The sequence below is a fragment of the Myodes glareolus genome, chromosome 9 (genome assembly GCF_982192425.1).
Source record: "Myodes glareolus chromosome 9, mMyoGla1.1, whole genome shotgun sequence".
In the NCBI taxonomy this organism is placed as follows: Eukaryota; Metazoa; Chordata; class Mammalia; order Rodentia; family Cricetidae; genus Myodes; species Myodes glareolus.
In genome coordinates this window covers 18722065-18744377 of record NC_142034.1, presented here as the reverse complement: position 1 = coordinate 18744377, position 22313 = coordinate 18722065, and the positions used below count along the sequence as shown (strand labels likewise).

The window sequence follows — 22313 nt, the reverse complement described above, 5'->3', positions numbered from 1 at the left end:
TGAAGGTCATTCTCATTTTACAAATGAAAAAAACTGAGACTCAGAAGCTAACTGACTGGATTCAGATTTGTCTTTGGATTTTTCCCGTTCTCTTATTTATATTGCTATTAACAGTTCTATGTGTAGTTAAGACCCACGGTTTTCAAAATACCCACCACCAAAATGGTATCCACAGAACTGAGATAGCTGGACACACCTACAGGCCCCAAACACCTGGGAGGCTGAGACAAGAGGAATGCAAATTCCTGGCCAGCCTGAGCTATGTAGAGCTCCTATCTCAGAACAAAACAAACACGTGTGTGTGTGTGTGTGTGTGCGTGCGCTCACGCGTGTGCATACGTGCGTATGTACACACCAGGTATTTGGCACCCAGTGCAAAGGACTCTGTGTGACAAGATCTGTCACAGTGTGTGGTTTACAGACAAACTGACTTAAAGTCATCAAGCTCCAGGGCTACTTATTTCCAGTAAACACCAGGACTGATAGATTGTCCGAGCCCTTTCGTAAGATTGGCTTTTACCCAAAGGCTGTCAAGCACAGACTGCATGGCATAAAGTCCCAGGGTGCTCTGAGACTGGTGTCCTGAATCTAGGCACAGGGGCATATGAAGGAAGATGAGTTGTACCAGAAGCTGGGAGGAAGAACACAGGCCACAGTCTCCAGAGGCTTCAGGGAAAGGCAACAGGTGGGTCGGCACAAGTGCACCCAGCACTGGGTCTTCAGGGAGCTCGGTGGCTTGAAGCCCCTCCCCCACTTCTATACCCTGCCTTATGGAGCTCTGAAATTCTTGCCTTTATTTCATTCTTTCATAACCACAATCTCTAATACCCAGACAAAAGTGCTTGTCTTAGGACTTAGCCTGCAAATCTCACTGAATGTGGACAGAGGTGAGATGCCCATCTCCCTTACGAGTAATGCACGGGAGGGGACAGGAATGGAACTCTGGGCATTCCTTCTGCACAGCAGTCCGTTCCTCAGATGTCTATCTCACAGCTAAAAAGGTCCCAGGGATGCCGCACAGCACGTCTTTGCTTTAACACCTTATGAGGTTAAGGTCATACTCCAGGCCCTGCCCAGGGTTACTCTGTGTAGCCCTGGATGTTCTGGAACTTGCTCTGTAGACCAGGCTGGCCTCAAACTCGGAGAGTCATCTGCCTCCTGAGTGCTAGGATTAAAGGTGTGCACCACATCTATAAAGACCTTCACTATATGATATCTTAGTTGACCTTCAACTGGATAGGAAAAGAAGAATTCTTTTCACTTTTATAGATAAAGAAATACACATAGAAACTAAGATCCCAGACTAAGGCAATAACGCCAGAAGGTATCTGAACCAAGACTTGAACTCAGGATTTATGATCTAAGTCTACCGCAAAGAGTGCGTTCCGAAGAGAAGGGACCCCTGGGAGGTGAAAGGCACCATGACCTCCAGAGCTGGTGTCATAGTGGGGTAACTGACCGAGGATGAAAGAGTTCAAGGCCAAGTTCTAGCTGTGAGGTAAAACTTTCATTAGCATGTCTCTGCTGACTAAAATTCAGATATTCTGTGCTACTGGAAAATGGTGCATACACCACACACGTGCACCTGAACACGCACTCACATGCGCACACACATACCCCAGAACTCATTGCAGTAATAATGCCTACTGTAGATGTATTCTTCCAAAACCAGTTTAAAATATTCAAACCCTTTGAGATATTTGCTGATTCTACTCAGATATTTGTAACAATGTTTTATAAAAAGGTTCATCAAATATCTTTTACTGTTTTTTGATTCATTTGAAACTATTCTACACTTACATATTTTATTCAATTTATATGTAACTTTCCAAGAAAGCCTATGCTAAGAAAAGTGCATATAAAATAGTCTTATGAAGCATAGTAGCTATATAATATCATTGACTTAATAAATGGAAAAATTAGGCCACCAAACTGTTAGGCATTATTTTTTTAAATTAGTAACAATAAAGAAAAAGAAGCCCACTGCAGAAGTCACCCTGTCAAGTGGTTACAATGCACGCATCTGGCAAAATGACTGCACCCCTGCTGAAGCGGTTACCCGTCTCACTGAGTCACGCTGCAGTCAAGCAGTCAAGATGATGGCACCCCTGCTGAAATGGTTACACGTCTCACTGAGTCACACTGCGGTCATTAGCCAGAGTTGATTCTAAACAGATAGATGGAAAGATTCTCATGCTTAGGCCTGTAGGGCTTGCAGTCTTCCATTATCTGTTTATTCACTAAAGCCACCCAATGCCTGCGGAGATACCCAGTATTACCAAGACCTTCCCAATAACTCAGCTACTCTGAGACTGTACTGCAATGTCTGGTAAGAATTACATAAAAACAGTGCTGTCTATAGACAGGTGCCATTAAAACAAAACCCATGGAAAACACAGACCTACCCAGAGATCTATAGTTTCTCTTTTCCCTTTTTAAAGAATATTTTATTGAGGGCTGAATAGAGAACTCAGTGGTTAAGAGCACCGCCTCCTTGTCTAAAGGTCCTGAGTTCAATTCCCAGCAACCACGTGGTGGCTCACAACCACCTGTAATGAGATCTGGAGCCCTCTTCTGGTGTGTGGGCATACATGGAGGCAGAATGTTGCATACATAATAAATAAATAAATCTAAAAAAAAGAATATTTTATTGAATACTCTCCCAAAGAATAGTAACTAGATTACTGCCTGCCTAGCTATAGTTTTTTATTGGTCCAGTTATGCCCCCAAAATACTTTCCCTCACAAATCTTTTTTGAGACAGGAACTCATATAGCCCAGGCTGGCCTTACCAGTCTATATAGCTGAGGATGACCTTGAACTTCTGATCCTCTACACCCGGGTCTCTCTCTCTCTCTCTCTCTCTCTCTCTCTCTCTCTGAGACAGGATCTCACAATGTAGCCCAGGCTGGCCTTGAACTCAGTCCTCTTGCTCCTGCTCCCTGAGAGTCAGGATTACAAGCATGCCCAGCACATCCAGTTTCATTTCCTCTGAAGAACAAAACCCATTCCTAGGCACCAGAGCAGTAGAGTCTTGCAGTCAACTTCAGTTTAAGCTCTTAACTAGCAGGTCTGAGCTTTCCTGCAGTAATATCGCTAGGAATATTTGGAGATAGTCTTTTCAAAGTTTATAGTTCCAAAGAGCATACTATTGCTATGGCACAAACAAGTTACATGTGAATAAACATGTTGATTCCCATCAGCTAAGGAGAAGGCCAAGGGTACCTGTGTCATGGGTCCCTGACCTTACTCAAATATGTGATCAGGTGCCATTTCTATATGCCATAATAAAAGAAGGTTGGGAGGCACTGAGAAGGGGGATCGGTTTTTCACTGACTGCAAGGCTATGCTATGCTATGCTATGCTATGCTATCCCATTCCATTCCATTCTATTCCATTCTGGTGGGGCTTCCAGCGTGATCCTAAACAATGTTAGGAACACCCAGAATTAAGAAGCTAGTTAATGGCTTGAACACCCCTAGACTTGTTGAGAAAATGGGGAAACTGTGTTGTTTTATGGCCTGAAGAGCCTCTTTTTAGGCACTTGTCTTCCAAATGATAAAGCTATTGTTTTAAGCATGACATTAGAGACCCCAGAGGAAACATTAAAGCCACTGGTGTCGCTGGTACAGGTGGTTCACCTGTCCTTCCTGCTTTATTGGGGCTCTTCCATGACATGGAGACCTCGGCTTTCATCCTCCAGATTTGGAAAAGCAGCCCCGCCCCCCACCACAACTTCCATAAATCTGCAAGCCTTGAAAAGAGTCCCAGTGCTATGGAGTAAAAGCGCCGGCATTAGGATCTCACTGCAAGGAGGGGTGTCTTCAAGCCTCTCACTGCTAAGCCGGACATTTCCTAACACTGGACAAATTGTACGTCCAGCTCAGGGAGGGTGAACTGCAGTGGTCTTTCACCCTCCGAGCCAATTGTTAGCTTTTCACAGGAATCAGCGGGGAAGCACATGTGAAGCCCCTGTGTGCCGGTGAGCGCCCCCATGCCTTGTGTGACTCTGCATGTAGATGAAGCAGGCTGGGAGCTTTCTGAGCTGTGGCGGCGGAGTTCTCAGAGAGGCCTTTTCTCCGGCTCGGCTCCCTGCTGGGACAGCCCTTTTCAGTCTTTCTATCCCCCCTCGATCTCTTCTCCCGCAGAACACAGGGAAACTTGATTGAAATAAAGACCTAGGGAACATGTTTTATTTTCTCCTGTTCAATCCATTTTAGAAAAGCTTTTAATTGGTTTTAAAAAGATGCTAAACAAAATGTGATGATGTTTCTCAGTCTTCATGAGCTACCGATACCACTTTTTATACTTTCAAAGGGCTAATAAATCAATCATGAAAGTAACTCTCCAGATAAATTTAAAGCAAATCCACTGAATACCAGGTTCATTAAAAATCTATGCATTTGCTTAGAAAAATTTAAAATTCAAAGAAAATTATCCTAGTAACTGAAATCTGCCTTGAATTTTTAGCTCTACACCGAAAACCCAAGAACAAGGCGATCACAAAGGAAAAAAAAGGAGGGCTTGAGACCCAGTTTTAATAAGGCAGTTTACAAGAGGGGAGGTGGGGGAAGGGAAGTGAAAAGGGAGACTCTGGAAACACAACAACACCGGCCAGGAGGGATTCTGTCATTGGAGCATGTGCACACATGCACACACAATATTTCTGCGAGAAAGCTGGCCTTACAACACAGGCCAACTGAAGGCTCCGGTGCCGGGGAGCCTGCTGTCCTGCAGGACGCACAGGGCTTTCTAAAGAAAAACGCCCACAGCTTTTGTTTTCTTCCCAGAAAGAACAATTTTCTGTGACTCTCCACCTGACTCGGTGCCTCTGACTCTAATATTAAATAGAAAACTCCATGCAGTAATGGTTTGCTCAAGCAAATGTTCTCACTCTGGAGTCACCAACATTCTCCACGCTGGACCAGCTTAAGAATTATTTTCATTTTCTTGACACAATGTACAATACAATTACGAAGCGAAGTGGTGTAGCCAGGGCGTATTTTTATTCTGTTTAACTTCTGCCAACTAGAAATATTTCCAATACTAATTTCTTCTGCCACAAATTCACTTACACAGTAGGTCACCTGGCAGACGGGGTCAGAGTCACCAAGTTCTGACTAATGACAGGCCAGTGTTCCCTTAAAAGAGAATCCCTGCCATTCCCTGTAACTAAGGTAACCAGGTTTCTTACTTCTTACATACATCTTTACTTCTTAGAGAAATTCATTCCAGAGCCCTTTTTAATGATCCAATTGCTGGGTGTAAGACTGCTCCCAAGCTGGGATTTCTCCACGTAGCCTGGTGACTCGCCCTTTACTTTTAACCTTCTATGTAATTCTCCTTTCATCATTTACATGGCTTGAGAAACTACATTTTAAAAAACGTGACTTTTATTGAGATATAATTTGCAAAGCACACAGTTCATTAGCTGAAAGTGTGTAGCTCAACAGTTTTTAGTCTGTTCACAGATATGGGCAGCTCTTACCACGCTTGATCTCAGAATATTTTCATCTTTCCAAAAAGGAATCCCATACTCATTAGCTGTTTCCTGCCTCTTATTCTCACAATCCAGCCCTCCCTGACCCTGGCAACCATTGAAAATGGACCTTCTATCTCTACAGAACTGCCAATTGTGGACACTTCATAGAAATGGAATCCTAGTGGGGCTGGAGAGGTGGCTCAGTTTAGAGCACTGGCTGTCCTTGCTGAGGACCTGGGTTTGATTCTCAGCACCCACAGGACGGCTCACAAGCATTTGTAACTCCAGTTTCAGGATATCTGATGCCCTCTTCTGGTCTCTGAGGGCACTAGTCACATATATATTGCACAGATATACATGTAGCCAAAACACTTATACCATATAAAATAAAATGGATAGAGCCAAAGATTTAAAAAAAGATGAAATCATTGTATGTGGTCTTTTTGTGACTGTCTTTCCCCACTTGGCACATTTTCAAGGTCCATTTATGTTGAAGCATGTTCTGAGGGCACTTTCACTGCTGAATAAGATTCCACTTCATGGCTACGCTATATTTTATTCCACTTAGATTCATACTGTTTTCCTTTTGGGTTTCTATAAATAATCCTGCTATGAACGTTGGTGAACGAGCTTTGAACTAAATGTGCATTTTTCTTGCTGTGGGTGGAGTCTAGAAGGTCAGGCACCTCCTGACCTCAGTTGAGCCTTTTGAGGCCCTGCTAAGTTTTCCCAAAGGCAACACGATTTTAACATTTTCATTAGCAGTTTATATGGCTTCCATTTTTTCTAACTCTTCACCAACACTTATTTCTATCCTACTTTTGGATCATAGACACCTATAATTCAAAATATAAAGTACTTCACTATGTTGGTCTTGATTTACAGTCACTGATGAACAAGAAAATGAACGCTCTACTCAGTATTAACTGGTCATTTGAACTTCACATAAAAAAACTTAAAAACAATTAGAGTGTGTGTGTGTGTGTGTGTGTATGTGTGATGGGGAGAGCACGTGCCATGGTACAGATGGGAGGTCAGAGGACACCTTTGTGGAGTCAGTTTTCTCCTTCTACCTTTTCATGAGTTTGGGGAATTGAACTCGGGTCCTCAGGCCTGCATGGCAAGCGCCTCTATCTGCTGAGCCCTTTTGCTGGCCCCTGAACCTTTAAAATGTTTTTACACTACACATCTCTTGTTTTTACCTGACCATCAGCATAAGAAGATGCACACAGAGTGATAAACATGTATTCAATGTGTTTGCAGGATAAACAATGAGGGATGTGTGTGTGTGCATGTGTGCTGGCAGATTTAGAAGCATAAGAAACGTTTCCTTCCCTTAAGATTCTTAAAATTATTTTAGGAAATAGAAACAGTTATTATTTAGTCTTAATCAAAATGCAGCAGGATGCCTTGGGGGTGAACGTGCTTTCGAGGACGAGGAACCCTAACAACCCAAGTTCCATCCTTGGAGCCCACATAAAGGTCAATGGAGAGAGCCGGCCCCGCAAGGCCGTCCTTTGACCTCCACAGGGCCTATTGCATGGAACCCCAATTATAAATACAATGAAAAGATACTTAAAAACATATCATTTGTTAGTATTTTCTATGTATATTTATTTTGGATATAAAGAGCTTTCGGGGGGGGGGAGATGCACCTTTATTTAGTCTCTTGTGGATAGCACATGACCAGGTAAAGGGGGAATTTAAAAATAACACTGAAAAGCTATTCATTCTTCTCCTACGTGAACTTTTGCATAAATTCTTTTTAAACAAAAAGCTGAATATTATAATATATTTAAATGCCTGAAAAATATCTCCTATTCTAAAAATTTTAAATATGCTAGCTTCATAAAAATAAATTGTGTATGAGTATGTAGAAATTGTTTATTTTGTTTTAAATACAATTGTTTACTTATTTAAAAACAGAAGGAATCAAGAGAAGCCAAAAATATACTCACTTCTCTTAATATCAGCCTTAACATAGGAAAGACTTCAATAGGATGAGGACTCAAACCCAGGAATTTGAGGGAGTCTAGGCAGCACAGTGAGAACCCCATTTCAAAATCAAAGCAAAAACTATTGATAGTGGTAGGAACCTGTCTAACATACATGAAGCCCTGTGGTAGGAACCTGTCTAACATACATGAAGCCCTGGGTTTGACCTAGCACGGGAAAAAGAAAATCCTTGTGTGTTGCATCTATTGCAAAACTTCAAGGATGTTATGCATCTTTCATGATTTTAGAAAATGTTTAGGAAACACTAAAAACCGAGAAAATCAAGACCTTTGTGCCGGCCCCTCATGTTACAAAGACCAGCCTGTACGTGTGAAATATGCAGGTGTGCTTTAACTGTTAGATTACATATTAGCACAGCAAACTAAATTTATCGTCTCTTTCTCCTCATAGCTTATCACACATGAGACTCTCATAAATGAAAACACTACGATGTTTTCAAATAGTTGCTCACCCTCTTGTGTCTCCCTTTGATCGGCATTTCTTCAATGTTCTACCACACAGAATCAACCTAAGAATGTCTTGTGACAAAGCCAATCATACCCTGGGCACTTCGACATAAGGAACGCATTTAACCAATCCTCACAGGATGCATCTGCATTTGTTAAGGGTTCAAAGTCAATGACTCCAGCAGCAATATCAGTGAAGATGCGAGCAAACAAATGGTGATTCCAGCTCTGCTCCTTAAGAGCAGTGCGTGGTACATGAGAAACTTCTTCACGTCATCTCACCAGCTGAAAGCTCAGGAGCAAACCTGCCGGCTTAGTGAGCTCGTGTGGAACTCTCAAATACAAATCCCCAGGAAAACTGTGAAGTGTTAAATGAGACAAATAGGAACACGTATTTAATTCCTTCTATATTTGTATCATAGTCTCCCTTTGATGGTGATGGGGTTAAGGATGTGGAATATACTGGGAAATTCAAAAAACAACATCTAATACTAACTGCAACTGTAGAGCTTGGTGTTTTCAGAAAAGGAAAAGAAAAAAAAATCTGTTAGAAAAACAATTTACCTTTAGACAGAAGGCTAGATCAGATGACCCTTCTGGAACCCTTCAACAACAGAATTTTATGTATGTGATAACCTGCATGTTTGAGTGTAGCACTGTATAGACGTCATGGCAGATGCTGTAAGAATGCTCCCTGTTATTACTGACTTACCTGAGGAGGCGCTTTCTTCAGTAACACAAGAAGAGCTTGCAGCACCAGGTTGGAGAACCGGGGGCCAATGGGGACGTAATCTGAAAGAGAAACATGGCTGTGGCTCAGGATTGAGATCTCGGGGCACATGTCCAAACACGCAGATCTGTCTGCATCGAGACCAAACATCATCTGTAGTAAGAGGCAGGCAGCTATGCCATGAAAAAGACACGCTTAATAATCGACATTCTTAAAACAGTACATAAGAACTTATCTGCACATTTAAAAAAGCTTCTAAATATCCTTTGATTCACATAAACATATTTCCTGGTCTTCAGGGACTATTTTTTCCCCAAAGGAGAGAGTATTCAGGTGTATTTACCAACATTTCTAAGAAATGACTGGAAACCATCCTAGCAGCTTACATGTACCACACTGACGACAAAGTCTAACAGAACAATAGGTACAAACAGGCTGGGATGCGGCTCAGCGGTAGAGAGCCCAGGAGCAGCAAAGGGTGGGACTGCAAACGGCGCAGAAAGAAACGGTAGCATAACTGCAGGGATGGAGAAACATCCAGACCGGCCTCCAGGGCAGGTGATTAGGGAACTTCAGCACGAATGCCACATCCCCAGCTTCCTGCGTGTGACTCTAGTCCTGTGCTTGAAGCCCTGCAGGCTTTGTCCTGTGCCACCTGGTGTTCTCTGAACACCCAGGAGATAGGCATCCTCCAGTTCACACTACTTTTCATCATAAAGGTTAGGTAGTATTGTTTTCCTCGGAGATCCCTCTAGAGCAGTAGCAATTCTAGTATGGCAGTAGTACTTGAACAAAAGAACAAAGGACGAAAGTAACTATTTATACATGTGGAAATATACTCAGAGGGCACACATTCCCGACACAGTATGTTGCTATGACCACATGCCTTAATTGTGTTCAGATAAAGGGGTTTGCACAGAGCTGTGAACGTGGCTGAAAGTTCTTAAGGAAATAATGCTGAACTGAGATGTCCCAAACATGGCACACCCCAAATCCTGGCCACTAGGTAAATACTACTCACTTAAGAGGGTCTCACAGACATACCTGCTTTGTTTTACAATAAATGCTACCAAAATGTAAAAGGCAAACAGCAGAGGACACAGCATAAGGCTGAACACCACAGGGACAGGAAGAGCAGTTAACTTGACATCAGGGCTGGGTTCTCCCCAGGGTTCATTAGGTCACCAGTGGTCCTGTCCTGTCCTGATCTACTGTTATAATGACACACACCAGACTGACTTAATTTCCAATGAACGAAATGTAAAACTGACAAAACATGGCTGACATTTACCAGGCGACTTCTGAGTTGAGCGCAAGGATCATTGTATCCACCGTACTTCAACCTAAGAGGTCCTTAGTCCTTTGTAAAATTACTGTAGAGCACCTTAAATTTTCAGAATTTCAACATTTTTTAAACTTTATTTTTATTATTTTATGTGCATTGGTGTTTTGCCTGCATGTCTGTGTGAGGGCCCCTGGAACTGGAGTTAGAGACAGTTGTGAGTTGTCACGTGGGTGCTACGAGTGGAACCTGGGTTCTCTGGAAGAGCAGTCAGTGCTCTTAACCGCTGAGCCATCTCTCCAGCCCCCCAGAATCCCCACATTTATTACCCTACATTGCTCATTTCCTATGGACAGGACACACTGTGATTTCACAGAAGAGACACTACTACAGCCCCTGCAAAACAAGGGTTTCTATTGTCTCATCGCCTACAAGGTCCCACACAAATACTTTTCTCCTGTAATTTCAAGTTGTCATGAGGCAGAGTATCACAGCCAAAGTTACAACTCACCGAGCAGTCTTTCAATGTCATCCACGACCACACAACTGAGCTGAGATTTGTATGCATCATCAAAGATCTGGAAGAAAGAAAGCCGTCTATGGCATCATTGTCCTCCACATAAGGATCTGCACTAGGCTGGCCTTGAACTCAGAGATTCATCTGCCTCTGCCTCCTGGATGCTGGGATTAAAAATTAATGATGATGCCCAGGTAAACTTAATTAATTCTTGAACAACACCTCAACAAAGCAGCGTAACACTAATTGCCCATACTACAATGCATTGATAGAGTACATGACCTCAGAACTTAAAGAGTGCTTGTAGGGAAACAGAAAGCAGTTAAACAACTGGATCAGGACAACACAGTCAGATGGCGGTCAAATACAGCCAGCAAACTAAAGTGAGCTGGCATGTCCTGGCAAACACGGAGCAGTAGTTTCTAATCAGACTGAAGAATCTGTTGGTGTATAAGCTGAAGATAGGTGCCCACGGCCTTCAGGCCAGCCTCTTGTGAATGATGACAGGTCTCTTCTAGACACATAAATGGTGCTCAGTGTCACCCACCAGTGTCATAAATACAAAGGAATCTCTGCATCCAGCCTAATCTCTCTGACTGATGCACAACCTTGTTGAACCACAGTGGCAAAAACTGCTCAGCCCCACCACATAATGCTTTAGGTGGAACAATATTACCTGGTTGGTATCCTTAAACCGTAGAAGTTTTAGAATTAAGTATAGAAACAAAGTAATCAAACTAATAATACTAACATTTTTTTCATACTAAAATAACCTGCACATAGATGGTCCTTAAAAGTTAAGCAAGGCTACCATGGCGTTTCCCACAGTCACCGTCTTAACTCAGTTCCTTGTGACCTCTTCCATGGTATAAACACAAACACAGTTTCCATCTCCACATATTCAGTCAGATCCGCCCCTCTAGTAGAGATTCCTTCTTTTGGTCCACGCCCTTTACCCTCTGTCACTCTTGTGTCACAGTATCCTTCCACATGGAAACAATTCTGCAGGGAAGGCTCTTAAGAAAGGAAGTGACAAGTCAATACGGCCTCAGAAAGTCCCTGAAGATGACCAGATCTGCTAGGACCCTCCTTCCCCTGTTCCATACAAACGGAAATTGGGTGTGGGTCACTCTCAGGCAAGCCAAGCTGCAACGAGTGCCTCCAGGAAACCAAGACCAGCCCATCCGCCTGGAGGAGGTCCAGTCCACCTGGACTACCAGGAAGGGGTACTCTCCAACCTGTATAGTTGGGGGTGTTCCTGACTGTTGCAGAACTGAAGGTATCCCAAGCCACACAGGAACGAAGGGGACGAGGATCAAGGGTGGTTTCCCAAATTAAAAAAAAAAAAGACATTTAAGTCAAAATCTAAACAAGGAGGAGAGCACATGAGTACACTGAATGTCAGGGTCCAGAGAGAAGAAATTTGGGAAGACTGTGGAATCTGCTGGAATTTAGTTGATGAATTAAAATGAAGATGTGTGGATATCAATGAGGGCAGAGAGGTGGGGGAGGGGGAAAGCAGAAGAGGGCTGACAGAAAAGCTGGACACACAGCATCCATAACAAAACCAAACAAAATATAAAATCCAGGGTCTCAACTGTGTAGCCTGGCTGTCCTGGAACTTGCTCTGTAGACCAGGCTAGACTTGAACACAGAGATCCACCTGCATCTGCCTCCCCAGTGCTGGGATTATAGACGTGTGCTGCCACCACCCAGCTTGACCAAGAAGATCCTAAAATATTCAGTAAACTAAACATTTACTGTAAAGGCATTTTTTTTTAAAGCCACTCTAGCGTTTTAAACGATGAACTGAGAAGTCCGTTCTACACTTTAGAAACATTTAAAAACATTTGTAAAGAAAAGCAAGAAGAGAGTTAGAGTCTGAGACAGTGGAGCGTCAGGAGACAAATGGTGGCTGGAGGTCAATGCATGGAGAAGTGAATAGATACTGCAGCTGTCGGGGGCGCAGAGGAACAACTTAGGGAAGGGCAAGGGTGGCGGTGAGGGAGGAAGAGGATGCAAAGCATCAGTTTGGGGATGGATGTTGAATAATTCTGGACAGGAAGGAGAGGACTACTCAGCAGACCTGCCCCACCCAAGCTCAAAAAGAGGGAGAGCAGACGGGACCAAGAGCTGCTCAGTCTCCTGACGGTGACTTTCTGTTTTGAGTGAGTTCAAGACCAGGGGAAGGCCTAGGAGCAGTGGTTCTTTCCTATTTCTGAAGTTTCACTGGCATTAAAACCACTGTCATACTGTGTGAACACAGGGAATCAGTGAAAATAATGCTTTGCGAAACACTTTTCAGAGATCCACTAAAGGTTTTGGGGCAGGCATATCATTCTGTCACTCAAGTTATGAAGTCATAGATTAGAGTGCCAGAAGCCTGGGGCATCAGGGCCTGGCCGGCTGTTTTAAGTCTACATGCCCCTTGAATCGGGTTTTCTCCTTTTCCAGTGCAATGTGTAATTTACATATCAAACTTTTAGTAGCAAACGTGGGACATCTTTGGGTGTGTGATGGTGTCCACTTACAATTCTAGCACCTGGGAGGTGGAGGCAGCAAGCTCAGATCTGGGCCAGTCTCAGCTGCATAAGAAAGTCTGAGGCTAGCTGTGGTTACATGGGGCCCTCTCAAAAAAAAAAAAAAAAGAAGTATGTATGTATGTAAACAGATTGTTTCCTGTCATGTAGTGGAAACAACTAAGGAACTTCACAGTTCATTACATAGGCTACCTGGAATTTTAGAAGAAAAATACCAATGATATTCATTTAATATAAAGTATATTATTTTAAAAGACAAACAACGCTCAGTGTGGTCAATGCTACAGAGAGACAAGTGCTCACAGTCGGCCCTGCTAACAATGTACTCACCATGACAAGGCCACGCCAAGACCGGTTGACTTGACTAGCTAACCCAGACTCCTCTGCTCTGATTTGAATGTGCACACACACCCTTTTCACTCCCTACACACACAGGCCCCTCTTTATCTGTTCACCAGTCTAACATGAGGTCTCCCCTCTTCCCCTAGATCCCTGACTTATGTGTAGTCTTCTCAGAAACTGCTTCCTGGCCCGGGCCCCAGCACAGTGCTAAGATGAGACTCAACCTTGACGGGCAAACACAGGAGATTAGCTGCCAGCCTAAATCTAATGAGATATTTACATACTGAGCTGGAAAGTTCTACCATAATTTTATGTAAATCAATTCATAAGGAGGTGAGGTATTGGAAGAAAAGATACAGGAAAGAAAACAACAAGATCATGCAAACTGCCCCAGTTAGAATGCCATCACAGCTTGCCATCAGTAACAGCACTCAGCAGATGTATGGTGCCTGCTCTAGATCAAATATGTCACAACCCTGCAGCAGCCAGGTGGGCTGAAGCTACAGCGAGGAGCCACACCTCACAGACTCCAAAAAGATTAATCTAAGGGATGTGCGATCATTCTCGAGTCATCGAGGAGTGTCCCGTAGTGAAGAAGAATTGTCAGCAACTATGTAGAGAGATAATTAGATAGATAGATAGACAGACAGACAGATTGGGGTCTAAGTGAATCAGGCGGGAAGCCTGAAGAAGGAGCGGAAGGGAGAACACTCTGGGTCTGTGTGGAAATGGTGAGATTTGCTCTAAAGGATGAAGACAATCTCTAGGAAACAGATTCCCAGAGTCTGCTCCCAGCTGTGGACACTGAGGAGCCCAGCACTGTTAAACACGCTGAACCACCTCCCTTCCCTGTAAAGGCAGAGTCTACAGACCTAAGGGTCAGAAGAGACAACCGCGGCTCCACTTGAGCACACTGTGTAAGCACTGAGGAGCAGGGACTGGGGCAGGCTGGGGAGGGGGCAGGGCACGGCAAGTGTTCAAGGCACAGAGCTCACTCAGCCTTGGACTCTTCAGACTAGCTAGAGCCACCTGTGAGGAGGGGCGGGGCAGCAGCTGCTTCTCTGGTCTGACATGAACGCTCCAGGGAGGATGCCAGCATTATTAGCTCCATGTTAATCCCGGCCTTTCAGAGTCACAAGCCACAGCAAAGAGTGCTCTAAGGAGCTCTATCCTCCACTTTCTATAACCTCTTTAGTGCTCTTAAGGAAGTGAGGCTAAGCTCTCTCTTTTGGAGCCTGGAAGGATTCACTCCAATTTTGGAGTAGCTGGCGTGAAGTAGCTCAACCTAGTTAGCAGAAATCTACTGACAGGAGGAATCTCGTGGCTTGAAAATTCCTAATGCAGTAAATCTGTCAGCAATTAGTGGGAAGCATATGCTAATCATAGTTGGTAGCATATAAAAACGTAAATGAGCAAATTTAAACTGCCACTATCAGTAATAATCTCTGGTCTCTAAAAATAATTTGGGAGCAGACCAAGCAAACAGGCTGTGCAGGAAGTGGACCTCGAGTTCTGGCAAAGCACTAAAGCTTCTTGGATTGACCTTAAAATCCCTTATTTGTTCTCCCTGCTTTTCAAGAAAAAGTCTTACATTTTTTACTGTCATGATCCACAGAGAGGGTGTGCTTCACCGTCTAAATGCCACGCGGTCTCGGAGCGCTGCTCCTCCTTTACAGGCACGGCAAAAGACGGTGTGTTCTCCCCAAAGCCAAGGGATGTCCACCAGCACTGGAGCACCCGCACCGCTCAACTCATGCACGCTCAAACTTCACTGAATCAGCTCCATGATATATTAGGATGTCAACCCAAAACATCCAAATTCTGTTGCTTAGTAACTGCTGTCAGAAGATCCAGTTTCCAGCTTTGCTCTTTGTACCGGCTAAAGCATGAAAAGAGGAGGATTAGGCACCATGACTGTCTGTGCAGACTGCAGTTTGCAGTGGGCTCACAGTAGGATATTCACAGAAGATTATTTTGAAAAGCTAGTGGGAAGGAAGATTTCTTCTGCTAATTTCCAAACCTTTGAAAATAAGAATAATCATGCTATTAATAGAAGTTCTATAAATTGCCAATTTTTTTATTGAATTTTGTTTAACAATTTTAGTAATATCTGGCTTGTCTATTTTGTCTCCGTACTAAGTGTGTACTCAGAAGCACCATGATTAGGTAATTAATTGAAATCAAATTCTATTGCTCTATCCCTGTCATTTAATGTCATTAACAGCCAGCAAAATAGATTTTTACAGTATAGATGCAAAAATGGGTAAAAGAATTAAAATTTTAGAACAAAATAAAGTTTGGGAAGCAAACATAAAGTAGGGGAAAGGAGAAATATCTGCAAATATTTCAAATATCTGAGTGAGCATACTGCACTCCCCTCCCCACCCAGAATGAGAGGATAATGCTTCAGAAAGACCTTGACAGGGCTGAGTTTAACCACGCAGAAAGGATTTATTGAAGAAAGAAACAGAAGTAAAAGATAAATTTTAAACGAATTGAGAATAAACTATTTTCATATATTTTTGCACCATTATTTTGATGACCGTCTTTCTTTATATAAACTACCTGCTACTGGTCCAAGAAATAAAATGATAACAAAAATTTTGAAAGAACTAATTTAGACCACTCCTACTTAACAAAATTAACACATTGTGTTATCTCTGCGCTTATACACTATTATAATTGTAGAACATTTGAAAACACACACATACACACACAGAGATGGAGTGCCAGGCCTTGTATATATGCTAAACAGGCACTCTACCAGAGCCACTAGAATGTAGCTAAAGAAAGAACTAGACGCCTATCATTTCACTTAAATACCTAACTAGTTGGAAAAGAAAAATTTAAGAACATTAAACTAGGGCAAAAATCCAAAGAAACTCATTCTTTTCATATTTTATTCAAGTATAAATTAGCACAACTTTCTGGAGGAATGGGCCATGTAAAATCAGTATTATCTTTATATAAAAGGTTTGATAGCAATACATATAAAAATCTTCACAAATACTAAGATTTTTTTTTTCTTTTGCTATGACAATATGTCTCCTAGAAATGCCAGAGAAACTAAACCTACAAGTCTCACCAACATGGCTGCCTAAACATGACCTGACTATGGAGGACAGCAACAGATATATGTGCTAACAACATGGAAGGAGAAAGCTCACAGGAACTCCAGGCAACTAAGGAGTGTTGAGATTAATAGTCTTCCTTGGGAAGCACACCAACTGGTTACCCAATAACAAATGGTCAGCCCTGAACACATACAGACAAGTAATATTATATGAACTGAGCAAGTTGTATTTATGTATTTAGGGATATGTATACACACACATGTGTAACAACAATTACAAAAAAGAAGCCATGAATTTGAGAATGAGCAAGGGAGTGCCTGGGAGAGGTTGGAGGGAGGAAAGAGAAGGAGGAAATTGTATAATTTTATTATAATCTGAAAGAATAAAATTTTATATTAAAAATACCAATGAATATTAGCAATCCAAATCCTGAAGATTCATCCTAAAGTAATAAGCAGAAACCTGTACAATAATAAGTAAAATTGACCACCATACTTATTAGGTACATATTCTGTGCAAGGAATACCATGTTACTTTACATGAATTACTATCTCATTTAATTCTCACACTGCCTCTATGTGGCAATCCTACTGCCTCAGCCTACTTAGTGCTGGGACTGAGGTATGTACTAGCACGCTCCAAAGAAGTATCACCTTCATACATGAAAAGACAAAGGCTGAAAGGCTGTTAGAGAAAATAATTTACTAAAGGTGACAAAGACCTTAGTAAGTGTGGCAGAGGTGGGATTCAAATTCAGGTCTATTTGAATCGAAACCCAAGTATTTAGTCACATGATGTTAATCAACCTAAGAAAAATCTAACAAAAATGTGGGGCAATGATTTCTCTAGCTTGATAATTCTATAGAATAATATATATACGTATATACGCATATACATATGTACATACATACATACACACACACAGTTTTGTTTTGTTTTTCAAGACAAGGTTTCTCTATGCTCTGGCAGTCCTGGAACTTGCTCTATAGACAAGACTGGCCTAGAAGTCACAGAGATCCATCAACCTCTGCCTCCTGAGTGCTGGAATTAAAGGCATGGGCTACCACCACCCAGCTAGAATATTATTTCTAACCATGAAAAAAAAAACTTGGAAACAACTTAAATGAAAATTATTTTAAAAAATATTTTTATTCCTTTTAAATTCTGTGTATGTGCCTGGGTACGTGAGTGCAGGTGCCTGTAGTGGCCAGAAGTATCTGGTCCCCTTAAAACTAAGGCCAGGGTTACAGTGGTTGTGAGCTGCCTGGTGTGGGTGCTGGGAACTGAACTCAGGTCCTCTGCAGTATGCTGTGTTAACTTCCCAGAGGAAACTGTGTAAATGAGTATTAACCAGTTAATAATACTGAGATTAGCGGCAGTTATGCTTCATTTATTTATGGTTTCCTTTTTTTTGAGACAAGGTCTCACCATGTAGACCAGGCTGGCCCCCAATTCACAGAGATTCACCTGCCTCTGCCTCCTAATTTGAAGGTGTGCGTCACAACAATGTCTTGAGTTTAAAGTGGTATGTCCAATGTGCTCTTCAGTACATTGTGACTGCACACACAGGTGCACACACACAAACATGTGTATGTATGTGCACAGCATTCTTAACAGAGAACTAAAGGGTAAATTCAAATACAAATTATTTTACTTTTTTTTTCAATGGTTTTTCGAGACAGGATTTCTCTGTGTAACAGATCTGGCTGTCCCAGAACTCGCTTTGTAGACCAGGCTGGCCTCAAACTCACAGAGATTTGTCTGCTTCTTCCTCCCAAGTATTGGAATTAAAGGTATATTTTACTTTTTTAGTCTGTTACTTTTGTATTTTCTATTTATTTATTTTTAAGAAACTATCTTTTCTCATTTTACGTATCAATCCCAGTTCCCACTCACTTCCCTCCTCCCACTCCCTCCACCTCCCCTCACCATTATTTTTGTTACTAAGAAAAGCTATATGGAGAGAGGATACTTAAAAGGAAAGAAATGCTTTTTTTCAGAATAAAACATTACAAATTATCTGTGGTCTGAGGAGAATGTTAAAATACCCCGTTCCCGTCCTCACACTGAAATTGTGGGGACCAGAACAGGAGCGGGGCGGCAGGACTGAAGAACGGCGTGTTTACACTTCATCTTCAGAATCAACCGGGGAGAACCGGAGTACTAACCGGTCTGAGGCCTCGGGCATCAGTCAGGCAGCCATAGGTAACAAGAGGGAAAGTGCTGGCAAAGTCTCACAATATTCCTGACATGTTTCTAGGACATCTATGCTCCATTATTTTCCCTGTTCTGAAGTTTTGTTACAGGAAATAATATTTCCCCCCTCCAAGGAAAACAAAAAGTCTAATGTAGGTTTATTTATTATTTGTTGATGCAGTTTTTTGGGTTTTGTTTTGTTTTGTTTTTTGTAATTTGAAGAGCATGCGGATGATCCAGACACTGAATCATGAATCAGAACAATCTTGAAGAAGCTCATACAGGCTCTTAATTTTATATTCCTTAGCTTTCTGCTCATCTAAAACTCTACCTTGAAAGGCTTCAGCAATTTAAAGATTAAATCATAAGTTATTAAGTCATTAATTTAACCATTTAAGCCTCTAAAATCGGCACATAGTACCTTCCCCCCCCTCAAGTCAATTTGCAAGAGATTAAAATAATAAAAATGATACTATCTCACACTCACAAGGTAGCTTTGATCTGCAGAAGCCTGAAGTACTTTTAAACTTTATAGAACAACAAGGGCCATCCACCCACATCTCGGGCAGCAGCTGGAAAGCAAGGGAGTCAGCTGCCGTCTGCACAGGCTACTGATTTTGAACAAGCACAGAAGTGGTTTAAGGCAATGTAGATACAACCAGTTTTACCCTGGGCGCCAAGTTCAGTGACTACACATTCCAAGGGTCACTTCAAGTCTCAACACAAGTAGCCTAAGGGTCACCTTTAGAGGGAAAACACTAGCTTGGGGAGCAGTCTGGAGAAAGAGTTCAAGTGTAAGCACTTGGCTGTCATGTGCTCATCCAAACAAAGCAGAACAACCACCAAAAGTATGCAAAATTTTTAGAGTATCAACATCAACACAGGCTACCAAGTGAAAAGAGACAAGATTTCTCTGTACAGCTCTGGCTGTCCTGGAAGTCACTCTGTAGACCAGACTGGCCTCGAACTCACAGCTATCCACCTGCCTCTGCCTCTCAAGTGCTGGGATTAAAGGTGTATACCACCGCCGCAGCTGCCATTCCAGAGGTCTTACACAGGTCCTGCCAGATCCTAAGTCTACTGTGTCTCTCTAACTCCACTAAGGGCTCAGAGTAGCAGACTCAGAAAGTGGCTTGGAGAAGGGTGAGAAGGGGATTCTGCTGAGAAGCGCAGTCTTCTTTACCATGTCATACACAACTGTCCTGTGCAGGGGTTCTTGGGAAAACCTTCGACAGGCATTTTAATCTCTGTTCTTTTCAAAACTACGGTCAACTCTGAACAGTTTGACTTTGTATGCTGATAAAGAACTAAAAAAACAAAACATAAAAGAATTTGTTCCTCTCTGCCCGACCGTCTGAAGAGATTTTTCTTTATCAAATTTAGATAGACAAGAGGTGAAAATTAATGTTGATATGTACTAAGACAGTAAAATCTGGAAGGCAAAGACACACTCAGCTAAAATGCATGATAAAGTTTTAGGATCTGAAGCGGTCACTGTCTACTCTCAAGTTCTGCTGACAGGTCTGTTTGAGGTCAGAGCTGCTCCAGCTTTGTGCCCATGTGTGTATAAGAACATGTATGTGTGCACACACGCACACACTCACCTGAGACTAGAAATTAAAATGAAAATCAAAATCTTGATACCTTCTTCATGGCCTGACACTTGGCAGTCTCAGAAAAGCCAATCATCTTATCCGGGGAGCAGATCTTGATGAAGGGGAAGTTGGATTCCTCTGCAATCTTTGCAGCTAGGGCAGTCTTCCCGCTGTGAGGAGGGCCTGCATAAAGAGACAGGTGGGGGAAAAAAGCCAGCCTAAGCACAGGGCATCAAACAAGTTGAAACTTTTATCCACAAGGCTCTGAGGTCTCAACTAGTTGCTCATTAACATTTCCTGACAGTTTCACAGCAGACATGTTTCCTTTTATTTATTAGCAACTACACTTAATGAACTGATTAGCATTTCTCCAAAGTATGGTGAAATGCATGCCTTCCCGCTTCCTCACAGTCCCCTAATCTTCCAACCTTCTGACTAAGCAAGAACACAAGGATTTTGCTTCTGAAAAGAAGAAAATGTATCCAGATGCATATCAGGACGTGACTTATTAGTTGTATCAAATCTTTTTTTCTCTTGGTAACAAAAATGCAGTTTTCTTGGGAGGTGACACAGGGAGCAGGGGATCGCTGCTTTATTAGATGGCTTGAAGGCTGAACTCATTTGTTCTCACAAAGACAACCAAGTCCACAAAGTCACCTGCACTTAGACCCCCTTCCCATGCACTGGAAGACATGTCCCTCCTTCTCGTCATAGCCAATCAATCCTTCCTTGCCCTCCTCTCTGGAATGGAACATTAGTGACAGCCCCTCTCTCTCCTGCTACATTCCCAATGGCATTTAAATATGTTTTGCAAATCTGAAAGCTCAATAAATAAACCCAAACCCTCTTTCCGGACTTCATACTCAACATTGCCCCTTCATTCATCTTTAAAGGGGAACTTCATCTCCCTGCCTGCTTGACCTTCTGTCTCTCTCCCACCCTCACCCGGCAGTAAGGCTTCCACCGACAGTGGTCAGAGGACCATCAAAGTCACTGAACTCCACATAGGTATGTTTCTGGCCTGTTAGGAGTATTAGATATAATGCCTCTGTCCTGAAATGCCTTTCTTGGCTTCCTGACAGCACGCCCTCTCCCTCCCTCCTCCCCTCCATTATTCTTGCCTAGCCTCCCTTGTCATTCTTTCCTGCTCTATTTAGTCCTGAACAGTTAACAAGTCTCAGATAAAAGTTCCAGGCCCTGTCTGCATCTCATCCACACCCTTTCTTTAAAGGACTGTCTCCACTCCTGTGACTACAGGGGCAGATCCCGAGCTAGGACAGCCACACTGCACCCATGAGCTCAGACCTGCACGTCAAATAAGCTAGTCAGCACAGCCAATGACATTATCCTACAGGAACCTGGAATCTAGCTGCTCAAAAGTGAATTAGTGATCTTTCTTCCTAAAACCTGTCTCTCTGCCAGTGTCTCCGATGAACAGCCCTGTTCATCAGGCTGGGAGGCCATGTTTGACACTTTGCCCATACTTATTTATCTTTTTATTTTTTATTTTTACATTATTTTATTTTTTGGTTTTTCGAGACAGGGTTTCTCTGTGTAGCGTTGGCTGTCCTGGAACTCACTCTGTAGACCAGACTGGCCTTGAACTCACAGAGACCCACCTGCCTCTGCCTCTGCCTCCTGATTGCTGGGATTAAAGGCATACACCACCACCGCCCGGTAACCTTTTTATTTTTAAAAGGCTTATTTTCTTTTAAAAATTTATGTGTGTGTTACACGTATCTTTGTGTGTGTGTGTGTGTGTGTGTGTGTGTGTGTGTGTGTGTGTATGTGTGTGCACACAGTATGTCTGAAGAGGCCAGAAGAGGGTGTCAGATCCCCTGGAGCTAGAGTTACAGACTGTTGTGAGCTGCCTGACACAGGGTTGGGTACTGAACTCAGCTTGTGTGCAAAACGAGAAAGCATCCATGACTAAGGAGCCACCTCTCCAGCACCCTGCTGATACTTAATCTAAGCTTCTGTTTCCCTGTCGATGATATGGGATAAAAACAGTATCTACAGCTAGACAGGTGAAACACACCTTTAATCCAGCACTCAAGAGGCAGAGGCAGGCAGATTGAGGCCAGCCTAGTTTAC

At 42.6% G+C, this 22313-nt stretch overlaps 1 protein-coding gene across 1 annotated transcript in view; it reads right to left on the bottom strand.

Annotated features, from left to right (window-relative positions):
* Nsf (N-ethylmaleimide sensitive factor, vesicle fusing ATPase) overlaps window positions 1-22313 on the bottom strand; it is a 142409-nt gene that overhangs the window by 15889 nt on the left and 104207 nt on the right. Inside the window, exons 15-17 of the mRNA XM_048445892.3 lie at window positions 20269-20402; window positions 10467-10533; window positions 8656-8735 (exon numbers count right to left, since the gene is read on the bottom strand). Of these exons, the coding sequence (XP_048301849.1) occupies window positions 8656-8735; window positions 10467-10533; window positions 20269-20402 (281 nt within the window). The remainder of the gene's footprint in view (window positions 1-8655; window positions 8736-10466; window positions 10534-20268; window positions 20403-22313) is intronic.